Source organism: Chanodichthys erythropterus, chromosome 24 (genome assembly GCF_024489055.1).
Source record: "Chanodichthys erythropterus isolate Z2021 chromosome 24, ASM2448905v1, whole genome shotgun sequence".
Lineage (NCBI taxonomy): Eukaryota > Metazoa > Chordata > Actinopteri > Cypriniformes > Xenocyprididae > Chanodichthys > Chanodichthys erythropterus.
The window spans coordinates 2,377,557-2,398,387 of record NC_090244.1 but is presented as its reverse complement, the minus strand read 5'-3'; the positions used below and the strand labels follow the sequence as shown (position 1 = coordinate 2,398,387).

The 20,831-nt window shown below is 40.5% G+C and overlaps 1 protein-coding gene across 1 annotated transcript in view; it reads left to right on the top strand.

Annotated features, from left to right (window-relative positions):
- The window catches only part of wnt7bb (wingless-type MMTV integration site family, member 7Bb), a 56,431-nt gene extending 35,677 nt beyond the window's left edge, over positions 1-20,754 (top strand). The window contains 2 exon segments of the mRNA XM_067378847.1: positions 13,800-14,071; positions 19,318-20,754. Of these exon segments, the coding sequence (XP_067234948.1) occupies positions 13,800-14,071; positions 19,318-19,797 (752 nt within the window). The 3' untranslated portion in view covers positions 19,798-20,754.
- The last annotated feature ends 77 nt before the right edge of the window (positions 20,755-20,831 follow it).

Below are 20,831 nucleotides of genomic sequence, written 5' to 3'. Positions count from 1 at the left end.
TGTGAGCGTTTGTGTGTGTGTGAGCATGTGAGTGTTTGTGTGTGTATGAGCATGTGAGTGTTTGTGTGTGTGTGAGCATGTGAGTGTTTGTGTGTGAGCATGTGAGTGTTTGTGTGTGTGTGAGCATGTGAGTGTTTGTGTGTGAGCATGTGAGCGTTTGTGTGTGTTTGAGCATGTGAGTGTTTGTGTGTGTATGAGCATGTGAGTGTTTGTGTGTGAGCATGTGAGTGTTTGTGTGTGTGTGAGCATGTGAGTGTTTGTGTGTGTGTGAGCATGTGAGTGTTTGTGTGTGTGTGAGCATGTGAGTGTTTGTGTGTGTGTGAGCATGTGAGCGTTTGTGTGTGTGTGAGCATGTGAGTGTTTGTGTGTGTGTGAGCATGTGAGTGTTTGTGTGTGTGTGAGCATGTGAGTGTTTGTGTGTGTGTGAGCATGTGAGTGTTTGTGTGTGTGTGAGCATGTGAGTGTTTGTGTGTGTATGAGCATGTGAGTGTTTGTGTGTGTATGAGCATGTGAGTGTTTGTGTGTGTATGAGCATGTGAGTGTTTGTGTGTGTGTGAGCATGTGAGTGTTTGTGTGTGTGTGTGAGCATGTGAGTGTTTGTGTGTGTATGAGCATGTGTGTGTTTGTGTGTGTGTGAGCATGTGAGTGTTTGTGTGTGTGTGAGCATGTGAGTGTTTGTGTGTGTGAGCATGTGAGTGTTTGTGTGTGTGTGAGCATGTGAGTGTTTGTGTGTGTGTGAGCATGTGAGTGTTTGTGTGTGTATGAGCATGTGAGTGTTTGTGTGTGTATGAGCATGTGAGTGTTTGTGTGTGTATGAGCATGTGAGTGTTTGTGTGTGTGTGAGCATGTGAGTGTTTGTGTGTGTGTGAGCATGTGAGTGTTTGTGTGTGTGTGAGCATGTGAGTGTTTGTGTGTGTGTGAGCATGTGAGTGTTTGTGTGTGTGTGAGCATGTGAGTGTTTGTGTGTGTGTGAGCATGTGAGTGTTTGTGTGTGTATGAGCATGTGAGTGTTTGTGTGTGTATGAGCATGTGAGTGTTTGTGTGTGTATGAGCATGTGAGTGTTTGTGTGTGTGTGAGCATGTGAGTGTTTGTGTGTGTGTGAGCATGTGAGTGTTTGTGTGTGTGTGAGCATGTGAGTGTTTGTGTGTGTGTGAGCATGTGAGTGTTTGTGTGTGTGTGAGCATGTGAGTGTTTGTGTGTGTGTGAGCATGTGAGTGTTTGTGTGTGTGTGAGCATGTGAGTGTTTGTGTGTGTGTGAGCTTGTGAGTGTTTGTGTGTGAGCATGTGAGTGTTTGTGTGTGTGTGAGCATGTGAGCGTTTGTGTGTGTGTGAGCATGTGAGCGTTTGTGTGTGTGTGAGCATGTGAGTGTTTGTGTGTGTGAGCATGTGAGTGTTTGTGTGTGTGTGAGCATGTGAGTGTTTGTGTGTGTGTGAGCATGTGAGCGTTTGTGTGTGAGCATGTGAGCGTTTGTGTGTGTGTGAGCATGTGAGTGTTTGTGTGTGTATGAGCATGTGAGTGTTTGTGTGTGTATGAGCATGTGAGCGTTTGTGTGTGAGCATGTGAGTGTTTGTGTGTGTGTGAGCATGTGAGTGTTTGTGTGTGTGAGCATGTGAGTGTTTGTGTGTGTGTGAGCATGTGAGTGTTTGTGTGTGTGAGCATGTGAGTGTTTGTGTGTGTGTGAGCATGTGAGTGTTTGTGTGTGTGTGAGCATGTGAGTGTTTGTGTGTGTATGAGCATGTGAGTGTTTGTGTGTGTGTGCGCATGTGAGCGTTTGTGTGTGTATGAGCATGTGAGCGTTTGTGTGTGTGTGAGCATGTGAGTGTTTGTGTGTGTATGAGCATGTGAGTGTTTGTGTGTGTATGAGCATGTGAGTGTTTGTGTGTGTGAGCATGTGAGTGTTTGTGTGTGTGTGAGCATGTGAGTGTTTGTGTGTGTGTGAGCATGTGAGTGTTTGTGTGTGTGTGAGCATGTGAGCGTTTGTGTGTGTGTGAGCATGTGAGCGTTTGTGTGTGTATGAGCATGTGAGCGTTTGTGTGTGTGTGAGCATGTGAGTGTTTGTGTGTGTGTGAGCATGTGAGTGTTTGTGTGTGTGTGAGCATGTGAGTGTTTGTGTGTGTGTGAGCATGTGAGTGTTTGTGTGTGTGTGAGCATGTGAGTGTTTGTGTGTGTGTGAGCATGTGAGTGTTTGTGTGTGTGTGAGCATGTGAGTGTTTGTGTGTGTGTGAGCATGTGAGTGTTTGTGTGTGTGTGAGCATGTGAGTGTTTGTGTGTGTGTGAGCATGTGAGTGTTTGTGTGTGTGTGAGCATGTGAGTGTTTGTGTGTGTGTGAGCATGTGAGTGTTTGTGTGTGTGTGAGCATGTGAGTGTTTGTGTGTGTGTGAGCATGTGAGTGTTTGTGTGTGTGTGAGCATGTGAGTGTTTGTGTGTGTGTGAGCATGTGAGTGTTTGTGTGTGTGTGAGCATGTGAGTGTTTGTGTGTGTGTGAGCATGTGAGTGTTTGTGTGTGTGTGAGCATGTGAGTGTTTGTGTGTGTGTGAGCATGTGAGTGTTTGTGTGTGTGTGAGCATGTGAGCGTTTGTGTGTGTGTGAGCATGTGAGTGTTTGTGTGTGTGTGAGCATGTGAGTGTTTGTGTGTGTGTGAGCATGTGAGTGTTTGTGTGTGTGTGAGCATGTGAGTGTTTGTGTGTGTGTGAGCATGTGAGTGTGTGTGTGTGTGTGAGAATGTGAGTGTTTGTGTGTGTGTGAGCATGTGAGTGTTTGTGTGTGTGTGAGCATGAGAGTGTTTGTGTGTGTGTGAGCATGTGAGTGTTTGTGTGTGTGTGAGCATGTGAGTGTTTGTGTGTGTGTGAGCATGTGAGTGTTTGTGTGTGTGTGAGCATGTGAGTGTTTGTGTGTGTGTGAGCATGTGAGTGTTTGTGTGTGTGTGAGCATGTGAGTGTTTGTGTGTGTGTGAGCATGTGAGTGTTTGTGTGTGTGTGAGCATGTGAGTGTTTGTGTGTGTGTGAGCATGTGAGTGTTTGTGTGTGTGTGAGCATGTGAGTGTTTGTGTGTGTGTGAGCATGTGAGTGTTTGTGTGTGTGTGAGCATGTGAGTGTTTGTGTGTGTGTGAGCATGTGAGTGTTTGTGTGTGTGTGAGCATGTGAGTGTTTGTGTGTGTGTGAGCATGTGAGTGTTTGTGTGTGTGTGAGCATGTGAGTGTTTGTGTGTGTGTGAGCATGTGAGTGTTTGTGTGTGTGTGAGCATGTGAGTGTTTGTGTGTGTGTGAGCATGTGAGTGTTTGTGTGTGTGTGAGCATGTGAGTGTTTGTGTGTGTGTGAGCATGTGAGTGTTTGTGTGTGTGTGAGCATGTGAGTGTTTGTGTGTGTATGAGCATGTGAGTGTTTGTGTGTGTGTGAGCATGTGAGTGTTTGTGTGTGTATGAGCATGTGAGTGTTTGTGTGTGTGTGAGCATGTGAGTGTTTGTGTGTGTGTGAGCATGTGAGTGTTTGTGTGTGTGTGAGCATGTGAGTGTTTGTGTGTGTGTGAGCATGTGAGTGTTTGTGTGTGTGTGAGCATGTGAGTGTTTGTGTGTGTGTGAGCATGTGAGTGTTTGTGTGTGTGTGAGCATGTGAGTGTTTGTGTGTGTGTGAGCATGTGAGTGTTTGTGTGTGTGTGAGCATGTGAGTGTTTGTGTGTGTGTGAGCATGTGAGTGTTTGTGTGTGTGTGAGCATGTGAGTGTTTGTGTGTGTGTGAGCATGTGAGTGTTTGTGTGTGTGTGAGCATGTGAGTGTTTGTGTGTGTGTGAGCATGTGAGTGTTTGTGTGTGTGTGAGCATGTGAGTGTTTGTGTGTGTGTGAGCATGTGAGTGTTTGTGTGTGTGTGAGCATGTGAGTTTTTGTTTGTGTGTGATCATGTGAGTGTTTGTGTGTTTGTGAGCATGTGAGTGTTTGTGTGTGTGTGAGCATGTGAGTGTTTGTGTGTGTGTGAGCATGTGAGTGTTTGTGTGTGTGTGAGCATGTGAGTGTTTGTGTGTGTGTGAGCATGTGAGTGTTTGTGTGTGTGTGAGCATGTGAGTGTTTGTGTGTGTGTGAGCATGTGAGTGTTTGTGTGTGTGTGAGCATGTGAGTGTTTGTGTGTGTGTGAGCATGTGAGTGTTTGTGTGTGTGTGAGCATGTGAGTGTTTGTGTGTGTGTGAGCATGTGAGTGTTTGTGTGTGTGTGAGCATGTGAGTGTTTGTGTGTGTGTGAGCATGTGAGTGTTTGTGTGTGTGTGAGCATGTGAGTGTTTGTGTGTGTGTGAGCATGTGAGTGTTTGTGTGTGTGTGAGCATGTGAGTGTTTGTGTGTGTGTGAGCATGTGAGTGTTTGTGTGTGTGTGAGCTTGTGTGTGTTTGTGTGTGTGTGAGCTTGTGAGTGTTTGTGTGTGTGTGAGCATGTGAGTGTTTGTGTGTGTGTGAGCATGTGAGTGTTTGTGTGTGTGTGAGCATGTGAGTGTTTGTGTGTGAGCATGTGAGTGTTTGTGTGTGTGTGAGCATGTGAGTGTTTGTGTGTGTGTGAGCATGTGAGTGTTTGTGTGTGTGTGAGCATGTGAGTGTTTGTGTGTGTGTGAGCATGTGAGTGTTTGTGTGTGTGTGAGCATGTGAGTGTTTGTGTGTGTGTGAGCATGTGAGTGTTTGTGTGTGTGTGAGCATGTGAGTGTTTGTGTGTGTGTGAGCATGTGAGTGTTTGTGTGTGTGTGAGCATGTGAGTGTTTGTGTGTGTGTGAGCATGTGAGTGTTTGTGTGTGTGTGAGCATGTGAGTGTTTGTGTGTGTGTGAGCATGTGAGTGTTTGTGTGTGTGTGAGCATGTGAGTGTTTGTGTGTGTGTGAGCATGTGAGTGTTTGTGTGTGTGTGAGCATGTGAGTGTTTGTGTGTGTGTGAGCATGTGAGTGTTTGTGTGTGTGTGAGCATGTGAGTGTTTGTGTGTGTGTGAGCATGTGAGTGTTTGTGTGTGTGTGAGCATGTGAGTGTTTGTGTGTGTGTGAGCATGTGAGTGTTTGTGTGTGTGTGAGCATGTGAGTGTTTGTGTGTGTGTGAGCATGTGAGTGTTTGTGTGTGTGTGAGCATGTGAGTGTTTGTGTGTGTGTGAGCATGAGAGTGTTTGTGTGTGTGTGAGCATGTGAGTGTTTGTGTGTGTGTGAGCATGTGAGTGTTTGTGTGTGTGTGAGCATGTGAGTGTGTGTGTGTGTGTGAGCATGTGAGTGTTTGTGTGTGTGTGAGCATGTGAGTGTTTGTGTGTGTGTGAGCATGTGAGTGTTTGTGTGTGTGTGAGCATGTGAGTGTTTGTGTGTGTGTGAGCATGTGAGTGTTTGTGTGTGTGTGAGCATGTGAGTGTTTGTGTGTGTGTGAGCATGTGAGTGTTTGTGTGTGTGTGAGCATGTGAGTGTTTGTGTGTGTGTGAGCATGTGAGTGTTTGTGTGTGTGTGAGCATGTGAGTGTTTGTGTGTGTGTGAGCATGTGAGTGTTTGTGTGTGTGTGAGCATGTGAGTGTTTGTGTGTGTGTGAGCATGTGAGTGTTTGTGTGTGTGTGAGCATGTGAGTGTTTGTGTGTGTGTGAGCATGTGAGTGTTTGTGTGTGTGTGAGCATGTGAGTGTTTGTGTGTGTGTGAGAATGTGAGTGTTTCAGTTAGTGTGAGCATGTGAGTGTTTGTGTGTGTGTGAGCATGTGAGTGTTTGTGTGTGTGTGAGCATGTGAGTGTTTGTGTGTGTGTGAGCATGTGAGTGTTTGTGTGTGTGTGAGCATGTGAGTGTTTGTGTGTGTGTGAGCATGTGAGTGTTTGTGTGTGTGTGAGCATGTGAGTGTTTGTGTGTGTGTGAGCATGTGAGTGTTTGTGTGTGTGTGAGCATGTGAGTGTTTGTGTGTGTGTGAGCATGTGAGTGTTTGTGTGTGTGTGAGCATGTGAGTGTTTGTGTGTGTGTGAGCCTGTGAGTGTTTGTGTGTGTGTGTGAGCATGTGAGTGTTTGTGTGTGTGTGAGCATGTGAGTGTTTGTGTGTGTGTGAGCATGTGAGTGTTTGTGTGTGTGTGAGCATGTGAGTGTTTGTGTGTGTGTGAGCATGTGAGTGTTTGTGTGTGTGTGAGCATGTGAGTGTTTGTGTGTGTGTGAGCATGTGAGTGTTTGTGTGTGTGTGAGCATGTGAGTGTTTGTGTGTGTGTGAGCATGTGAGTGTTTGTGTGTGTGTGTGCATGTGAGTGTTTGTGTGTGTGTGAGCATGTGAGTGTTTGTGTGTGTGTGAGCATGTGAGTGTTTGTGTGTGTGTGAGCATGTGAGTGTTTGTGTGTGTGTGAGCATGTGAGTGTTTGTGTGTGTGTGAGCATGTGAGTGTTTGTGTGTGTGTGAGCATGTGAGTGTTTGTGTGTGTGTGAGCATGTGAGTGTTTGTGTGTGTGTGAGCATGTGAGTGTTTGTGTGTGTGTGAGCATGTGAGTGTTTGTGTGTGTGAGCATGTGAGTGTTTGTGTGTGTGTGAGCATGTGAGTGTTTGTGTGTGTGTGAGCATGTGAGTGTTTGTGTGTGTGTGAGCATGTGAGTGTTTGTGTGTGTGTGAGCATGTGAGTGTTTGTGTGTGTGTGAGCATGTGAGTGTTTGTGTGTGTGTGAGCATGTGAGTGTTTGTGTGTGTGTGAGCATGTGAGTGTTTGTGTGTGTGTGAGCATGTGAGTGTTTGTGTGTGTGTGAGCATGTGAGTGTTTGTGTGTGTGTGAGCATGTGAGTGTTTGTGTGTGTGTGAGCATGTGAGTGTTTGTGTGTGTGTGAGCATGTGAGTGTTTGTGTGTGTGTGAGCATGTGAGTGTTTGTGTGTGTGTGAGCATGTGAGTGTTTGTGTGTGTGTGAGCATGTGAGTGTTTGTGTGTGTGTGAGCATGTGAGTGTTTTTGTCTGTGTGAGCATGTGAGTGTTTGTGTGTGTGTGAGCATGTGAGTGTTTGTGTGTGTGTGAGCATGTGAGTGTTTGTGTGTGTGTGAGCATGTGAGTGTTTGTGTGTGTGTGAGCATGTGAGTGTTTGTGTGTGTGAGCATGTGAGTGTTTGTGTGTGTGTGAGCATGTGAGTGTTTGTGTGTGTGTGAGCATGTGAGTGTTTGTGTGTGTGTGAGCATGTGAGTGTTTGTGTGTGTGTGAGCATGTGAGTGTTTGTGTGTGTGTGAGCATGTGAGTGTTTGTGTGTGTGTGAGCATGTGAGTGTTTGTGTGTGTGTGAGCATGTGAGTGTTTGTGTGTGTGTGAGCATGTGAGTGTTTGTGTGTGTGTGAGCATGTGAGTGTTTGTGTGTGTGTGAGCATGTGAGTGTTTGTGTGTGTATGAGCATGTGAGTGTTTGTGTGTGTGTGAGCATGTGAGTGTTTGTGTGTGTGTGAGCATGTGAGTGTTTGTGTGTGTGTGAGCATGTGAGTGTTTGTGTGTGTGTGAGCATGTGAGTGTTTGTGTGTGTATGAGCATGTGAGTGTTTGTGTGTGTGTGAGCATGTGAGTGTTTGTGTGTGTGTGAGCATGTGAGTGTTTGTGTGTGTGTGAGCATGTGAGTGTTTGTGTGTGTGTGAGCATGTGAGTGTTTGTGTGTGTGTGAGCATGTGAGTGTTTGTGTGTGTGTGAGCATGTGAGTGTTTGTGTGTGTGTGAGCATGTGAGTGTTTGTGTGTGTATGAGCATGTGAGTGTTTGTGTGTGTGTGAGCATGTGAGTGTTTGTGTGTGTATGAGCATGTGAGTGTTTGTGTGTGTGTGAGCATGTGAGTGTTTGTGTGTGTGTGAGCATGTGAGTGTTTGTGTGTGTGAGCATGTGAGTGTTTGTGTGTGTGTGAGCATGTGAGTGTTTGTGTGTGTGTGAGCATGTGAGTGTTTGTGTGTGTGTGAGCATGTGAGTGTTTGTGTGTGTGTGAGCATGTGAGTGTTTGTGTGTGTGTGAGCATGTGAGTGTTTGTGTGTGTGTGAGCATGTGAGTGTTTGTGTGTGTGAGCATGTGAGTGTTTGTGTGTGTGTGAGCATGTGAGTGTTTGTGTGTGTGTGAGCATGTGAGTGTTTGTGTGTGTGTGAGCATGTGAGTGTTTGTGTGTGTGTGAGCATGTGAGTGTTTGTGTGTGTGTGAGCATGTGAGTGTTTGTGTGTGTGTGAGCATGTGAGTGTTTGTGTGTGTGTGAGCATGTGTGTGTTTGTGTGTGTGTGAGCATGTGTGTGTTTGTGTGTGTGTGAGCATGTGAGTGTTTGTGTGTGTGTGAGCATGTGTGTGTTTGTGTGTGTATGAGCATGTGAGTGTTTGTGTGTGTGAGCATGTGAGTGTTTGTGTGTGAGCATGTGAGTGTTTGTGTGTGTGTGAGCATGTGAGTGTTTGTGTGTGAGCATGTGAGTGTTTGTGTGTGTGAGCATGTGAGTGTTTGTGTGTGTGTGAGCATGTGAGTGTTTGTGTGTGTGTGAGCATGTGTGTGTTTGTGTGTGTGTGAGCATGTGAGTGTTTGTGTGTGTGAGCATGTGAGTGTTTGTGTGTGAGCATGTGAGTGTTTGTGTGTGTGTGAGCATGTGAGTGTTTGTGTGTGTGTGAGCATGTGTGTGTTTGTGTGTGTGTGAGCATGTGAGTGTTTGTGTGTGTGTGAGCATGTGTGTGTTTGTGTGTGTATGAGCATGTGAGTGTTTGTGTGTGTGAGCATGTGAGTGTTTGTGTGTGAGCATGTGAGTGTTTGTGTGTGTGTGAGCATGTGAGTGTTTGTGTGTGAGCATGTGAGTGTTTGTGTGTGTGTGAGCATGTGAGTGTTTGTGTGTGTGTGAGCATGTGTGTGTTTGTGTGTGTGTGAGCATGTGAGTGTTTGTGTGTGTGTGAGCATGTGAGTGTTTGTGTGTGTATGAGCATGTGAGTGTTTGTGTGTGTGAGCATGTGAGTGTTTGTGTGTGTGTGAGCATGTGTGTGTTTGTGTGTGTGTGAGCATGTGTGTGTTTGTGTGTGTGTGAGCATGTGAGTGTTTGTGTGTGTGTGAGCATGTGTGTGTTTGTGTGTGTATGAGCATGTGAGTGTTTGTGTGTGTGAGCATGTGAGTGTTTGTGTGTGTGTGAGCATGTGTGTGTTTGTGTGTGTGTGAGCATGTGAGTGTTTGTGTGTGTGTGAGCATGTGAGTGTTTGTGTGTGTGTGAGCATGTGAGTGTTTGTGTGTGTGTGAGCATGTGAGTGTTTGTGTGTGTGTGAGCATGTGAGTGTTTGTGTGTGTGTATGAGCATGTGAGTGTTTGTGTGTGTGTGAGCATGTGTGTGTTTGTGTGTGTGTGAGCATGTGAGTGTTTGTGTGTGTGTGAGCATGTGAGTGTTTGTGTGTGTGTGAGCATGTGAGTGTTTGTGTGTGTGTGAGCATGTGAGTGTTTGTGTGTGTGTGAGCATGTGAGTGTTTGTGTGTGTGTGAGCATGTGAGTGTTTGTGTGTGTGTGAGCATGTGTGTGTAGTTTTTTTTATTTGTTTTCAATTATCTATTTTTTTAAATATTATATATTATAAGGAATAATGCCAAAACGTGATATTTGCAGTAATGTTAAGTTGAGAAGAGTGTAATGAGTTTGATCCAGAGGTCGTTAGTTTGAACTCTTCCCGATGCTCTCTCTGACCTCAGATGATTGGCAGGTTGAAGCAGTGGTCAGATTTAGCGCGTCCTTCAAGCTCTCCGCGTCCCTTCGGCAGCATGAACGGAGCAGTCGGTGCTGCCCAGGCCATCCCAGGGTTCAGCGAGATTGTTTGTCCGCTCTGAGGTTGTAAATCTCCTCAGCCGTGTCAAACGTGATTTGTTTAGTGGTTTGCTGTCGTCCGTCCGAGCCAAAGCGGTCGCAGTCTTCCGCCCACCGTCTCTACGTAAGGTCAGCGGATATCTACGTAAAACGAGGGTAAACAGAGACAGAGTGCTGCTCTTCCACAGCGATCTTGGATTCTGTCGCAGACACTTGCCACTAAACTCTATTAGACATCTGTTTTAATATTCCTCTGTTCTTCCCTTCCAAGTTCTTTGAGGGTTTTCTGGTCAGTCCAGTTTTCCACTGGCAGGGTTCGAGGCTATCCCAGGGTGCTTCTAGCTGGAGTGGAGTCAGGGCTTTGGTTCTGGCCTCCTCAGATGTGCTTTATTCACTTTGGCGTTTGTGAGTATATGGCCCTCGCGCACCGTTAACCCGATGTGGACAGCGGCCTGATTGGGTACCGTCTGCGCGATGGATGAGAAAGATTGTGAGGCAGGGCAAGACTATATTTTAGGAAAATTCTGGAAATTGAAAGTTTTGTTTGTGAGCTTGCTTTTGAACGGTAGAGTAGTGTTGTGCTCATCATGCACATGGTGAGATTATTCGTTTATTTATTCATGTACATTTTTTTTATTATATTACTCTTTCATATTATTTTTAGATTATTATACTATTTTAAATATTATACTATTTTTATATTATAAATAGTTATATTTTGTGTGTGTGTGTATATATATATATATATAGTGATTGTTTAAACTTAAACAGATTTACATAATGTTATTATTTTATTTTATATTATTTTACATATAAATATTTTTGGCTTTCTTCTTTCTGATGAACATATTCAGAGTTATATTAAAATATATCCTGGCTCTTCCAAGCTTTATAATGGCAGTGAATGGGGATGAGATTTTCTGAAGATTTTATTCAAGGAAAATTGGATTTTTGTAAGAAAAATATACATATTTAAAACTTTACAAATTAAAATAATACGGTCATTCACTGGAAGCTAGTTATTTGAATTTAAAAACGTTTAAATATGGATAGAAGAAGGCCTTTATTAAACCCCTGGAGCTGTATGGATTATTTTATGATGGATGGATGATTTTTTTTGGCCTTCAAAATCTGCCCCTTCTCTCCCATTATAAAGCTTGGAAGAGTCAGGATATTTTAAAATATTTCTCTGATTGTGTTTGTCTGAAAGAAGATAGTCATATACACCTAGGATGGCTTTCGGGTGAGTAAATCATGGGATAATTTTAATTTTTTGGTGAACTATCCCTTGCATCTACTCTGTATAATTTACTCACATTAATGGGGGGGGGGGACAGTTCATCAGCAGCCATTTTCTCTATGAAGAGTGTGTGTTTGTGTGTGTGTGTGTGTGTGTGTGTGTGTGTGTGTGTGTGTGCTGCACGCTGGTCCATGGCAGCCACTTTTCTTCTTGGCAATGATCTTTTTTTTCTGCTTTTGCCATTACACTGGCACTGTGTGTATATGTGTTTGAGTCAGAGATTTGAACATGCCAGTGTGTGTGTGTGTGTGTGTGTGTGTGTGTGTGTGTGTGTGTGTGGAGTGCAAGTCTTTTCTGCCATCACAAGTTGGCTGGTTTATAGCAGTCTATAGATATACAAAGATGGTGCACTCATATTACATATGAATGGGTGAAACTGCAATGTGCAATATGATGGAATAAGTCCTGCCTTCTAAATAAAAGAGCCAATCGGTGATTGGTTAAGTCATTGCATCACTGCAGATGCTGAAAAATATGCTTTTTAATGCTATTTGAGCATAAGAAACAATGTTTATTGGATAGTTTATGACAGATTCTGTCATTCAAGTAGATAGGACTTTTGGTCTTGGATGCCTGAAACAGACTGTTTATATTCACCAGAATGACGCATGATTGGTTGTATTTAATAAACAAAATCAGAAAGGAGAGATTGATTATTATGGTCTACATGTGACATTTTGCACAAACAAATTTTGATGGATGAATCTCATCCAAAATTATATTTTAGAACCATTTTTTTTTCTTTTTTCATTGTAACATTTATTTTCATGCCACTTTTAACATTTCTCCTCCAATTCCCATTCCCATTAGTGAGCAGTGTTTGGCTCTTCTGAGATGATCAAAGTTTGCTTTTATCAGTGAATTCATTTCCCAGATTGTTCAGCTGATATGCCGTGTTTGCTCCACACGTCATGTGAAATAAAGCTCCAGATGTGTGTGTGGAGCAGTGGAGGGCCAGATCGACCTCGCAGTGTTTCATGTGGTGGGTTTGTAAGGTGCTCTGGCAGGAGAATTCAGCACTTTGGACAGCACCTTGGCTTTGCTTTCTCACACTCTGAGAATCCTCCAGCTCAACATCTGTGGCCGCTGTTCAACAGCTGCAGTCGTCTCGCCAAAGGTGTACAGAAACACTATTCAGAGGCTGGGATGAAACCTCATCACATATCTTTCATCTTTGGAAGCTAATCATGAATTCTCATTTGAAATTACTTCATGTTTTTATATTCCATACACTACAGTCCATTCTCATTTTTATCCATTATGTAAAGATACCGAATCATGTTTTCAACTGATTTTGTTGCTCATGTTAATTATGTTAATTATGAGTAAACACGAGTGGTGTTTGCACATGCAAAGGTTGCTGGCATCATATTAGGTGTTCTGACTGGTTGCTAGGGTGTTGCTATGCAGTTGCTAAGGTGTTCTAATTGTTATTTAGCACAGTGCAATGTTTTGCTAGGGTGTAGAGGTGGTATAATTGTTTTTAGCGCAATATTATGTGGTTGCTAGGGTGTTGCTGTGCTGTTTCTTCTGTGTTCTAATTTGTTTTTTTTGTTTTTTTAGAACAATGTTATGTGGTTGCTAGGCTGTTGCTTTGCACTTGTTAAGGTGTTCTTTTATTGTTTTTTAGCATTTATGTGATCGCCTGGGTGTTCTGGCTGATTGCTAGGGTGTTGCCATGCAGTTGCTAATCGTTTCTTAGCAAATTGTTATGTGGTTGCTAGGATGCTGCTATGCTGTTTCTTCTGCATTCAGTTTTTTTTAGAACAATTTTATGTGACGTAATTTGTTTTTTGTACACTGTTAGGTGGCTGCCAGGACGTTCTGGTTGGTTGCTTAGATGTTGCTATGCAGTTGCCAATGTGTTCTTTTTTGTTTGTTTTTTAGCACAGTTTTGTGATTACCAGGGCGTTCTGTCTGGTTGCTACGATGTTGCTCTGTAGTTACTAAGGTGTTCTTTTTTATTGGTTTTTAGCAGTTATGTGATTGCCTGGGTGTTCTGGCTGGTTGCTAAGGTGTTGCTATGCAGTTGCTAAGCTGTTCTAATCAGTTTTAAGCACAATGTTATGTGGTTGCTCAGTGTATTTTGGCTGGTTTCTAGGGTGTTGCTATGCTGTTTTATATGAGTTCTAATTTGTTTTTGTTTTTTTAGAACAATGCTATTTGGTTGCTAGGCTGTTGTTCTAATTTGTTATGTTGTTCTAATTTGGTGCTCTAATTTGTTTTAGTACAATGTTCTGTCTGGTTGCTAGGATGTTGCTATGCAGTTACTAAGGTATTTTTGTATTGGATTTTAGCACTTTATGTAATTGCCTGGGTGTTCTGTTTTTGCTGGTTGCTAGGGTGTTCTAATCAGTGTTTGGCACAATATTATGTGGTTGCCCAGTGTATTTTAGCTGGTTGCTAGGCTGTTGCTAAGGTGTTCTAATTTGTTTTTAGTACATACAATGTTGTGTGATTGCTAGGGTGTTTTGGCTGGTTGCTAGGGTGTTACTACGCTGTTTTTTCTTCGTCCAGCATGTGAAAATCACTTAGTAACTAAGTAAAGTTAATCACTTAGTAAAGTAACAGCATGCCTCTCGGCAAGACACACGGTATGATGGTTTAATATACATATATACTTGGGTTTGCTTAAATCTCTAAGCCGTCCTATGAGCAACAGTAAAAGTGATGCTAGCTTTACTCCTACCACTATTTACCACAAAATATTGATTTTGCTAGTTTGTGCATGCAAATGTGTTGGTGTTCGAGTCCTGTTGAGCAGATAACACAGCTTGTTCCCTCTTCCCCCCAGGCAGCAGGGAGGCGGCATTCACCTACGCCATCACCGCCGCTGGGGTCGCCCACGCCGTGACGGCCGCATGCAGCCAGGGAAACATGAGCCACTGCGGCTGCGACAGGGAGAAACAGGGCTACTACAACCAGGAGGAGGGCTGGAAATGGGGCGGATGCTCGGCAGACATCAAATATGGCATCGAGTTCTCCCGAAAGTTTGTGGACGCCCGGGAGATTAAAAAAAATGCCAGACGGCTGATGAACCTTCATAACAACGAAGCTGGGCGAAAGGTGAGGCTTTATTCATAACATTTTGATTCAACATTTAGCGACCTTGTTTCTGCAAGATCATTCATCCAATGTTTTGTTTGACTGGATGGTAGGGAAAATTGTCCAGACAATGCTTCTTAATCTGTTTAGACTTCAGAAGCTTTTCTAAAAACTTTGAAGCTCCAAAGAGTTTTTTGGCCAATACTGACTTGAAGAAACAAATGAAATCTTTGGAGAAAAGTTTTCATTTGTTATTTCTCAAGAGCATTTTAATTTGACAATTTACCAACACTGGTCGTGGTCGTCTTGCAGAAACATTTATCCATTTTGTTTGACTGTACGGTTGGGAAAATCTTCCAGACAATGTGGATTAATCTGGTTTAGATGTCAGAGGCTTTAGCTTGGAAGCACTTTTTGGCCGACATTTAGTTGAAGAAACAAATAACGAATTCTTTCGGAAAAAAAATTATCCATTAATTCTTGTTGAAAAGACAAATGCGTTTAGAGCGTTTTAGCAATTGGCATGCGGCGTGATTCGTCTTCACAGTCCTCCAGTACAGTTCACTCGAGCATAGTTCGTTTTTCGTATATATATAAAATCAAAGATGTATATGTATATGTTTCGGGTGGCAAGCCGTGGATTCGTTCGCCAGACGAGTGCTTGAACAGTTAGCCATTTTCAGCAACTCGTTTTGCTTCAGCCAATTACTGTGTGCTTTCTCGGTTCGCGCCTTGATGCCGGTTCAAGCTCGGTTTGGCCGCTCGCCGCTTTGGCCATGTTTGTTTGTTTGATAGCTGTTAGTCATCCAAGAACACAAAACAACATGCACTGAAACAGCAGAACCGCATGCACTCCGGTGACAAATGGATCTAATTAATAACACAAGGCTTTATGGTGTGAGCGAGCCTGAGCCGAGCCGGGATTGAGCCCCAGGTCCGCGGTTGCCAGTTGGAGCCCGTCCAATCCCATCGCGGGCCGCTGTATGGAATCATCAAGTCTAAAGCCTGTAACAGGATATTATTGCGAGTCTTTCTGCAGCACTGAAAACACAACCCTCGCTCCATTGAGTCAGGCTTTTATAGAGGACCCACAATGGCATTCATGGAGCCATAGCATCATAGGGTAAGGGGGGACGGGATGTACCATATGACTCTGGATGGGGGAAGATGGAAGTTGCTGCTCTGGAATTTCAATTGCTATCATACGTGTATGTGGTTGGAGCGAGCCGGGGCCAAAACTGGTCCACATTAGCGCTGTGGATGTAAGCGTATCCAGGCAAATGTAAACAGCGCTGCGGGCCTTCGGACGGCTTGTGAAGTAACACATCGTTCATTTTGAAATGCCGTTGCCTGCGGGCACACATTGGCTCGGTGTATGTTGAATCAACATTAGTCATGAACGTATTTCTCTGCAGATTCAACATTGATGTATTGAAGCCACGTGGAACTGATTTCAATAGTGTTACGGGTGTTAAGATAATCAATGTTTTACAAGGGGACGATAAGTTAATTGGTTAAGTAATGGCTGAAAATACAGTTTATGAATCCCATTTTATGAAATAAAATTACTGCTTGGCAGAATTGATGAAACATTCTACTCTGTGTTAAAGGTCATAAAACCCGCCTTGCTTAGAATATATATAGTATATTACAAGATATATATTTTTTCTGTTTATATTTTACATTATTGTGTAAAATAACATATATATATATATATATATATATATATATATATATATATATATATATATATACACACACACACACACACCCACACACACACACACACACACACACACACATATACTATTTTATTTAAAATTTTTATATATTATTTCAAATTAAATTTTCATATATCTAGATTTACATATTTAATATTATATATGTACTGTAAATATATATATATATATATATATATATACATATATATATATATATATATATATATATATATATATACACTGTATTTTTCATTATTATATATATTTTATTATTATTTTTTTTTTTATATATATTTAATATATTTTTTATATACACACACACACATATATATATATATATATATTTAAATTATATTTAGATATTTTACAGAAACACGATTATATATAGTGAAATAAAAATAAAACATGAAATATAAATATATTATGTAAAATGAAAAAAAAAGTACTAAAAATAAATTTATATATAACTTTTAAATATACTGTATATATATGTACTGTGTGTGTGTGTGTGTATATATATATATATATATATATATATATATATATATATATATAACATGAAATCAATGTATGATGTAAAATGAAAAGAATTATGCATATGTATTTTTTTTATATAACATAAATAATATATTATATATATATATGCCTTAAAATGCTGTCTATATTGGCAGCTCACTAGGTTTTGGAACAAGTCCATTTTTAAATTGTAAAATCATATTGCAAAAACATATTTATTCAGTTCATTTTTAGCATAATTCAATCAGTGCCCAATTAGGAACCATTTTTTATTTAAAATGGAAACCTGGCAGCATAGGGAAGCATAGAGTCATAGGGAAAGGCTAGGAAGTACAAAACTTGAATGTAGACGTTTATAAATGTCTTGCCAGAACAATCCCTCCGACCTCTTTTGTTATTGCACAGAACCGGTTGAAATGGAGAGCTCCCAATCGGCTTTTACTGTCAATGTCCTTGCGTGGGTCAGGATGGTTTTGTGGGATTGATCGATTAGTTTACATGTGTTTTCCAGGGAAATGATAATTGCTTCTGGTGAGGAGTCATGCCAGACAGAGAAAAGGGTCTGGAAAAAGTCTTTCATCGTTTCATACAGTATTGATATCCAGAATAAATCTAAAAATAAAACATTTCCTTTTCTTTGCAATGTACTGTACATGCAGATACGTTTTTGCTCGGTGATTTCAACCCTTTCTCCATCGGTTTCTTCCACTATCCGTTTGCTGATGGTCGTTCTGTAGCTTCGTCGTTGCAGAAGATCTGCAATGCATTAAAAAGCTCAATAATCCACTTCTAACGTGGAGTATCATGGTGTTTGGTTGTAGGAGATTTATATTTATTTTTCCTGCTACAGATGTGGTGTGCAGGAAGGTAGAGAGAATTACAGAGTAGGTTTGATGGGTAACTGGCAGAGAGCTGCTCGTACGGATCAGCGGCGAGCCGTCTGAAGTCTCCGGCTGTATTAATGTAGCACATTAGATCGTCGGTATGCCAGCGTATGGTTTTTCCACTGCATGTACATCGCTTGTTCTCCAAACAGCTCAATGCAAACCATGAAAAGGCTGACTTCCGAAAGCTGTTAGTATGTGCTGTGTTTGAGTGTTCAGAATAGCACACTATTTCTGAAGTATGCAGAACGTTTGTGAATTTTCTGTATGCTTGGAGTACGTGAGAGATACTGTGTCCCACAATGCAGTGCAGTTGACTTGAACGAACTGTAGATAATGGTCATTTAAGCCCTTCTTGACACAAAACTAGTTTAAAAATGCAAAATAATTGTTTTATGTTCAAGATGTGGCTGTCACTTAACACGCTGAACACTGCATTATTTATTCCATTTTACATGCAGTGTTTTATTTACATTGGCTCTATTTATTTGCGCTGGCTCTTAAAGTGACAGCAGCCTATAAATACCTGCTGCTGAGGAATTAATGTTAATCAAACAACAAAACACAGCTTTAACAAAGATTAATGTATATTTGAGTGTTATTTTACATTTAGGTCTAATTATTACATGTCTGTACCTGAAAACACTACAGTTAGACCTTACTTTATTTGTAACTTTGTTGTACTATATATATATATATGTCATTGGCTTGCATTTTTTAAATTCAGTTTCATTAAAATGATTGAATTTCATTAGAAATACAATTATGCAAAAAATTAAGCTAATTTAAAATAATAATAAATAATTTTTAAAAAGTATAAAACTAAAAAAATTAACAAGACACTGACTAACACATGGAACATATATATTAAATAATACATATTGCAGACTATAATATAAAATATTTTACTTTATAATAAAATCTTACTTAAAAGTTTTATTATATAATAAAGCATTGTATGAAATATTATATATATTTAAATCTTTTAAAACAAAAACTAAATGAAAAATAACATGACACTAACACATGGAACATATATATATATTATATTACATAAAATTATATCAAAAATGAAATAATAATACATATGCTATATTATACAATATATAACTATTTTTTAACATTAGGCTATATAGCTATTATTCCATTTCAGGTATTATATTATATTATATCAAATATGATTTAATAATGTAAATGCATATAATAAAATAGTATATTTTATAATAAAATATTATTTATTATACTATTATGACATAAAGTATTATACAATATATAACTATTTTTTAACATTAGGCTATATAGCTATTATTCCATTTCAGATATTATATTATATTATATCAAATATGATTTAATAATGTAAATGCATATAATAAAATATTATATTTTATAATAAAATATTATTTATTATAGTATTATGACAAAATATTATACAATATATAACTATTTTTTAACATTAGGCTATATAGCTATTATTCCATTTTGGATATTATATTATACTATATTATTTTATATCAAATATGATTTAATAATGTAAATGCATATAATAAAATAGTATATTTTATAATAAAATATTATTTATTATAGTATTATGACATAAAGTATTATATAATATATAAATATTTTTTTAACATTAGGCTGTATAGCTATTGTTCCATTCCGATGTTATATTAATTATATTATATTATAATGCATATTACAATGTATATTATATTTTATAAAATATTACTTAAATATTATATTTTTAAAAAATATTAGGCTGTATAGCTATAATTCCATTCTGAATATGCTCATGACACAAAGAAAATGCGCATGCAAAGACTCTTTTCTTTGAATTGAATTAAAATGTGTATTTTTTCTAAAATATCTCAGGTATGTTTGCATCCATGAGAGCTGTTTAACTTTACATTACAGACAAAACCAAGAAGTTCTGTGTTATTTAAGACGATGTACAAAACACTGGTTCATAAAAATGCAACCAGCTCAGCTGGATGTCTCAAATATTCATCAAGTTTTGTCACCCTCAAATTTGCATCATGTGACTCCGGAAGACTTTTATGCCGTTGTTTGTCTTTTTATAAGTTGTGACACAATCACTGTTTGTAAATGACACTTTCACCGAGACTCGTGCTGTTGTGATTCTCCGCAGGTTCTGGAAGAGCGAATGAAGCTGGAGTGTAAATGTCACGGTGTGTCGGGCTCCTGCACCACCAAAACATGTTGGACCACGTTACCGAAGTTCCGCGAGATCGGCTACGTCCTGAAGGACAAGTACAACAAAGCGGTGCACGTGGAGGCGGTGCGCGCCAACCGCCTGCGGCAGCCCACCTTCCTCAAGGTGAAGAAGACGCACGGTTACCAGAAGCCCTTAGAGTCGGACTTGGTCTACATCGAGCGCTCGCCCAATTACTGCGAAGAGGACGCCAAAACGGGCAGCGTGGGGACGCAGGGGCGCCTGTGCAACCGGACGTCGCCGCACACGGACGGCTGTGACCTCATGTGCTGTGGGCGGGGCTACAACACGCATCAGTACACCAAGGTGTGGCAATGCAACTGTAAATTCCAGTGGTGCTGTTTTGTGAAATGCAACACCTGTAGCGAGAGGACGGAGGTTTTTACCTGCAAATGAACGGACGGGAGGAAGCCAGTTTTGCACAGCAGAATGTATATTTGCTTTAACACAGAGTTAAAATACTAAACTCTATCAGTAGGTACGAGCCCAGAAGTACATGCACTGACTCACGCTGAAGGACTGCAGGATACCAGTGCATTCTGGGATTTGTAGTGTGCTCGTTTCACTCATCTAGGGATTCGGCATAAGACATTGTCTCGTCTGGAGACGCCGCGTTGGGCGGCACAGAGGAACTCGTTGAGTTGTGTTTAAGGAGCTCAGTGCAAATCGAGGATGTATAAAAGCCTCCTAAATGCCAACTGGAACCTGGTAGAGTATGTTAGTTATCCAGTCACACTGGATCTGTCTGTTTGAACACTGAAAATAAATTATTATATATATTATATGTTATAGTCTCCTAAGGAACCGAAGTGCTAACGGGTAGAAATGTCTTATTTTGTACTAAGTGTAAAAAAAGAGAAATGGAAACAAAGACTTTGTAGAAACTCGTGACTAAAGATGTCTTACAGAGGGAAGCGAAAAGGCCCCGCATTTTCCGACAGAAACGTTTAATGGCTAATGATGTGTTGACTTCCGAAACCACTGTCATTTTTTTTTTTTTTTGCTCGGCTGATGCATGTTATCATCGGTTCATCTTTGCTGAAATCTAGCCGTAGTTCTCATTAAGGTATGCGATAGACATCTGGGACACTTTTTTCTTTTTCCAACTTAGCTAAACCAGTGTCTACGATTCAAAGATCCTTCCTCAGTTCATGAAATGTGGAACGAGTATATTTCTGGATATGTTACAGAGTGCTGCACTGATATTTTTTCTATTCAGATAAGATGCAATTAAAAGTAAAATAAATATCAAGTTGACTGACATTTGCGATCTTATTGCAGGGGAAAATTAACACTTCTGTAGTCTGGGTTATGAAATGCTGTTACTCCGAATTGTACAATTGTACACAAATTAAACAAAAATGCAAAAAATATATTATTATATATATATATATATATAAAAAAATTATGTAATCAAAATTATATGATAT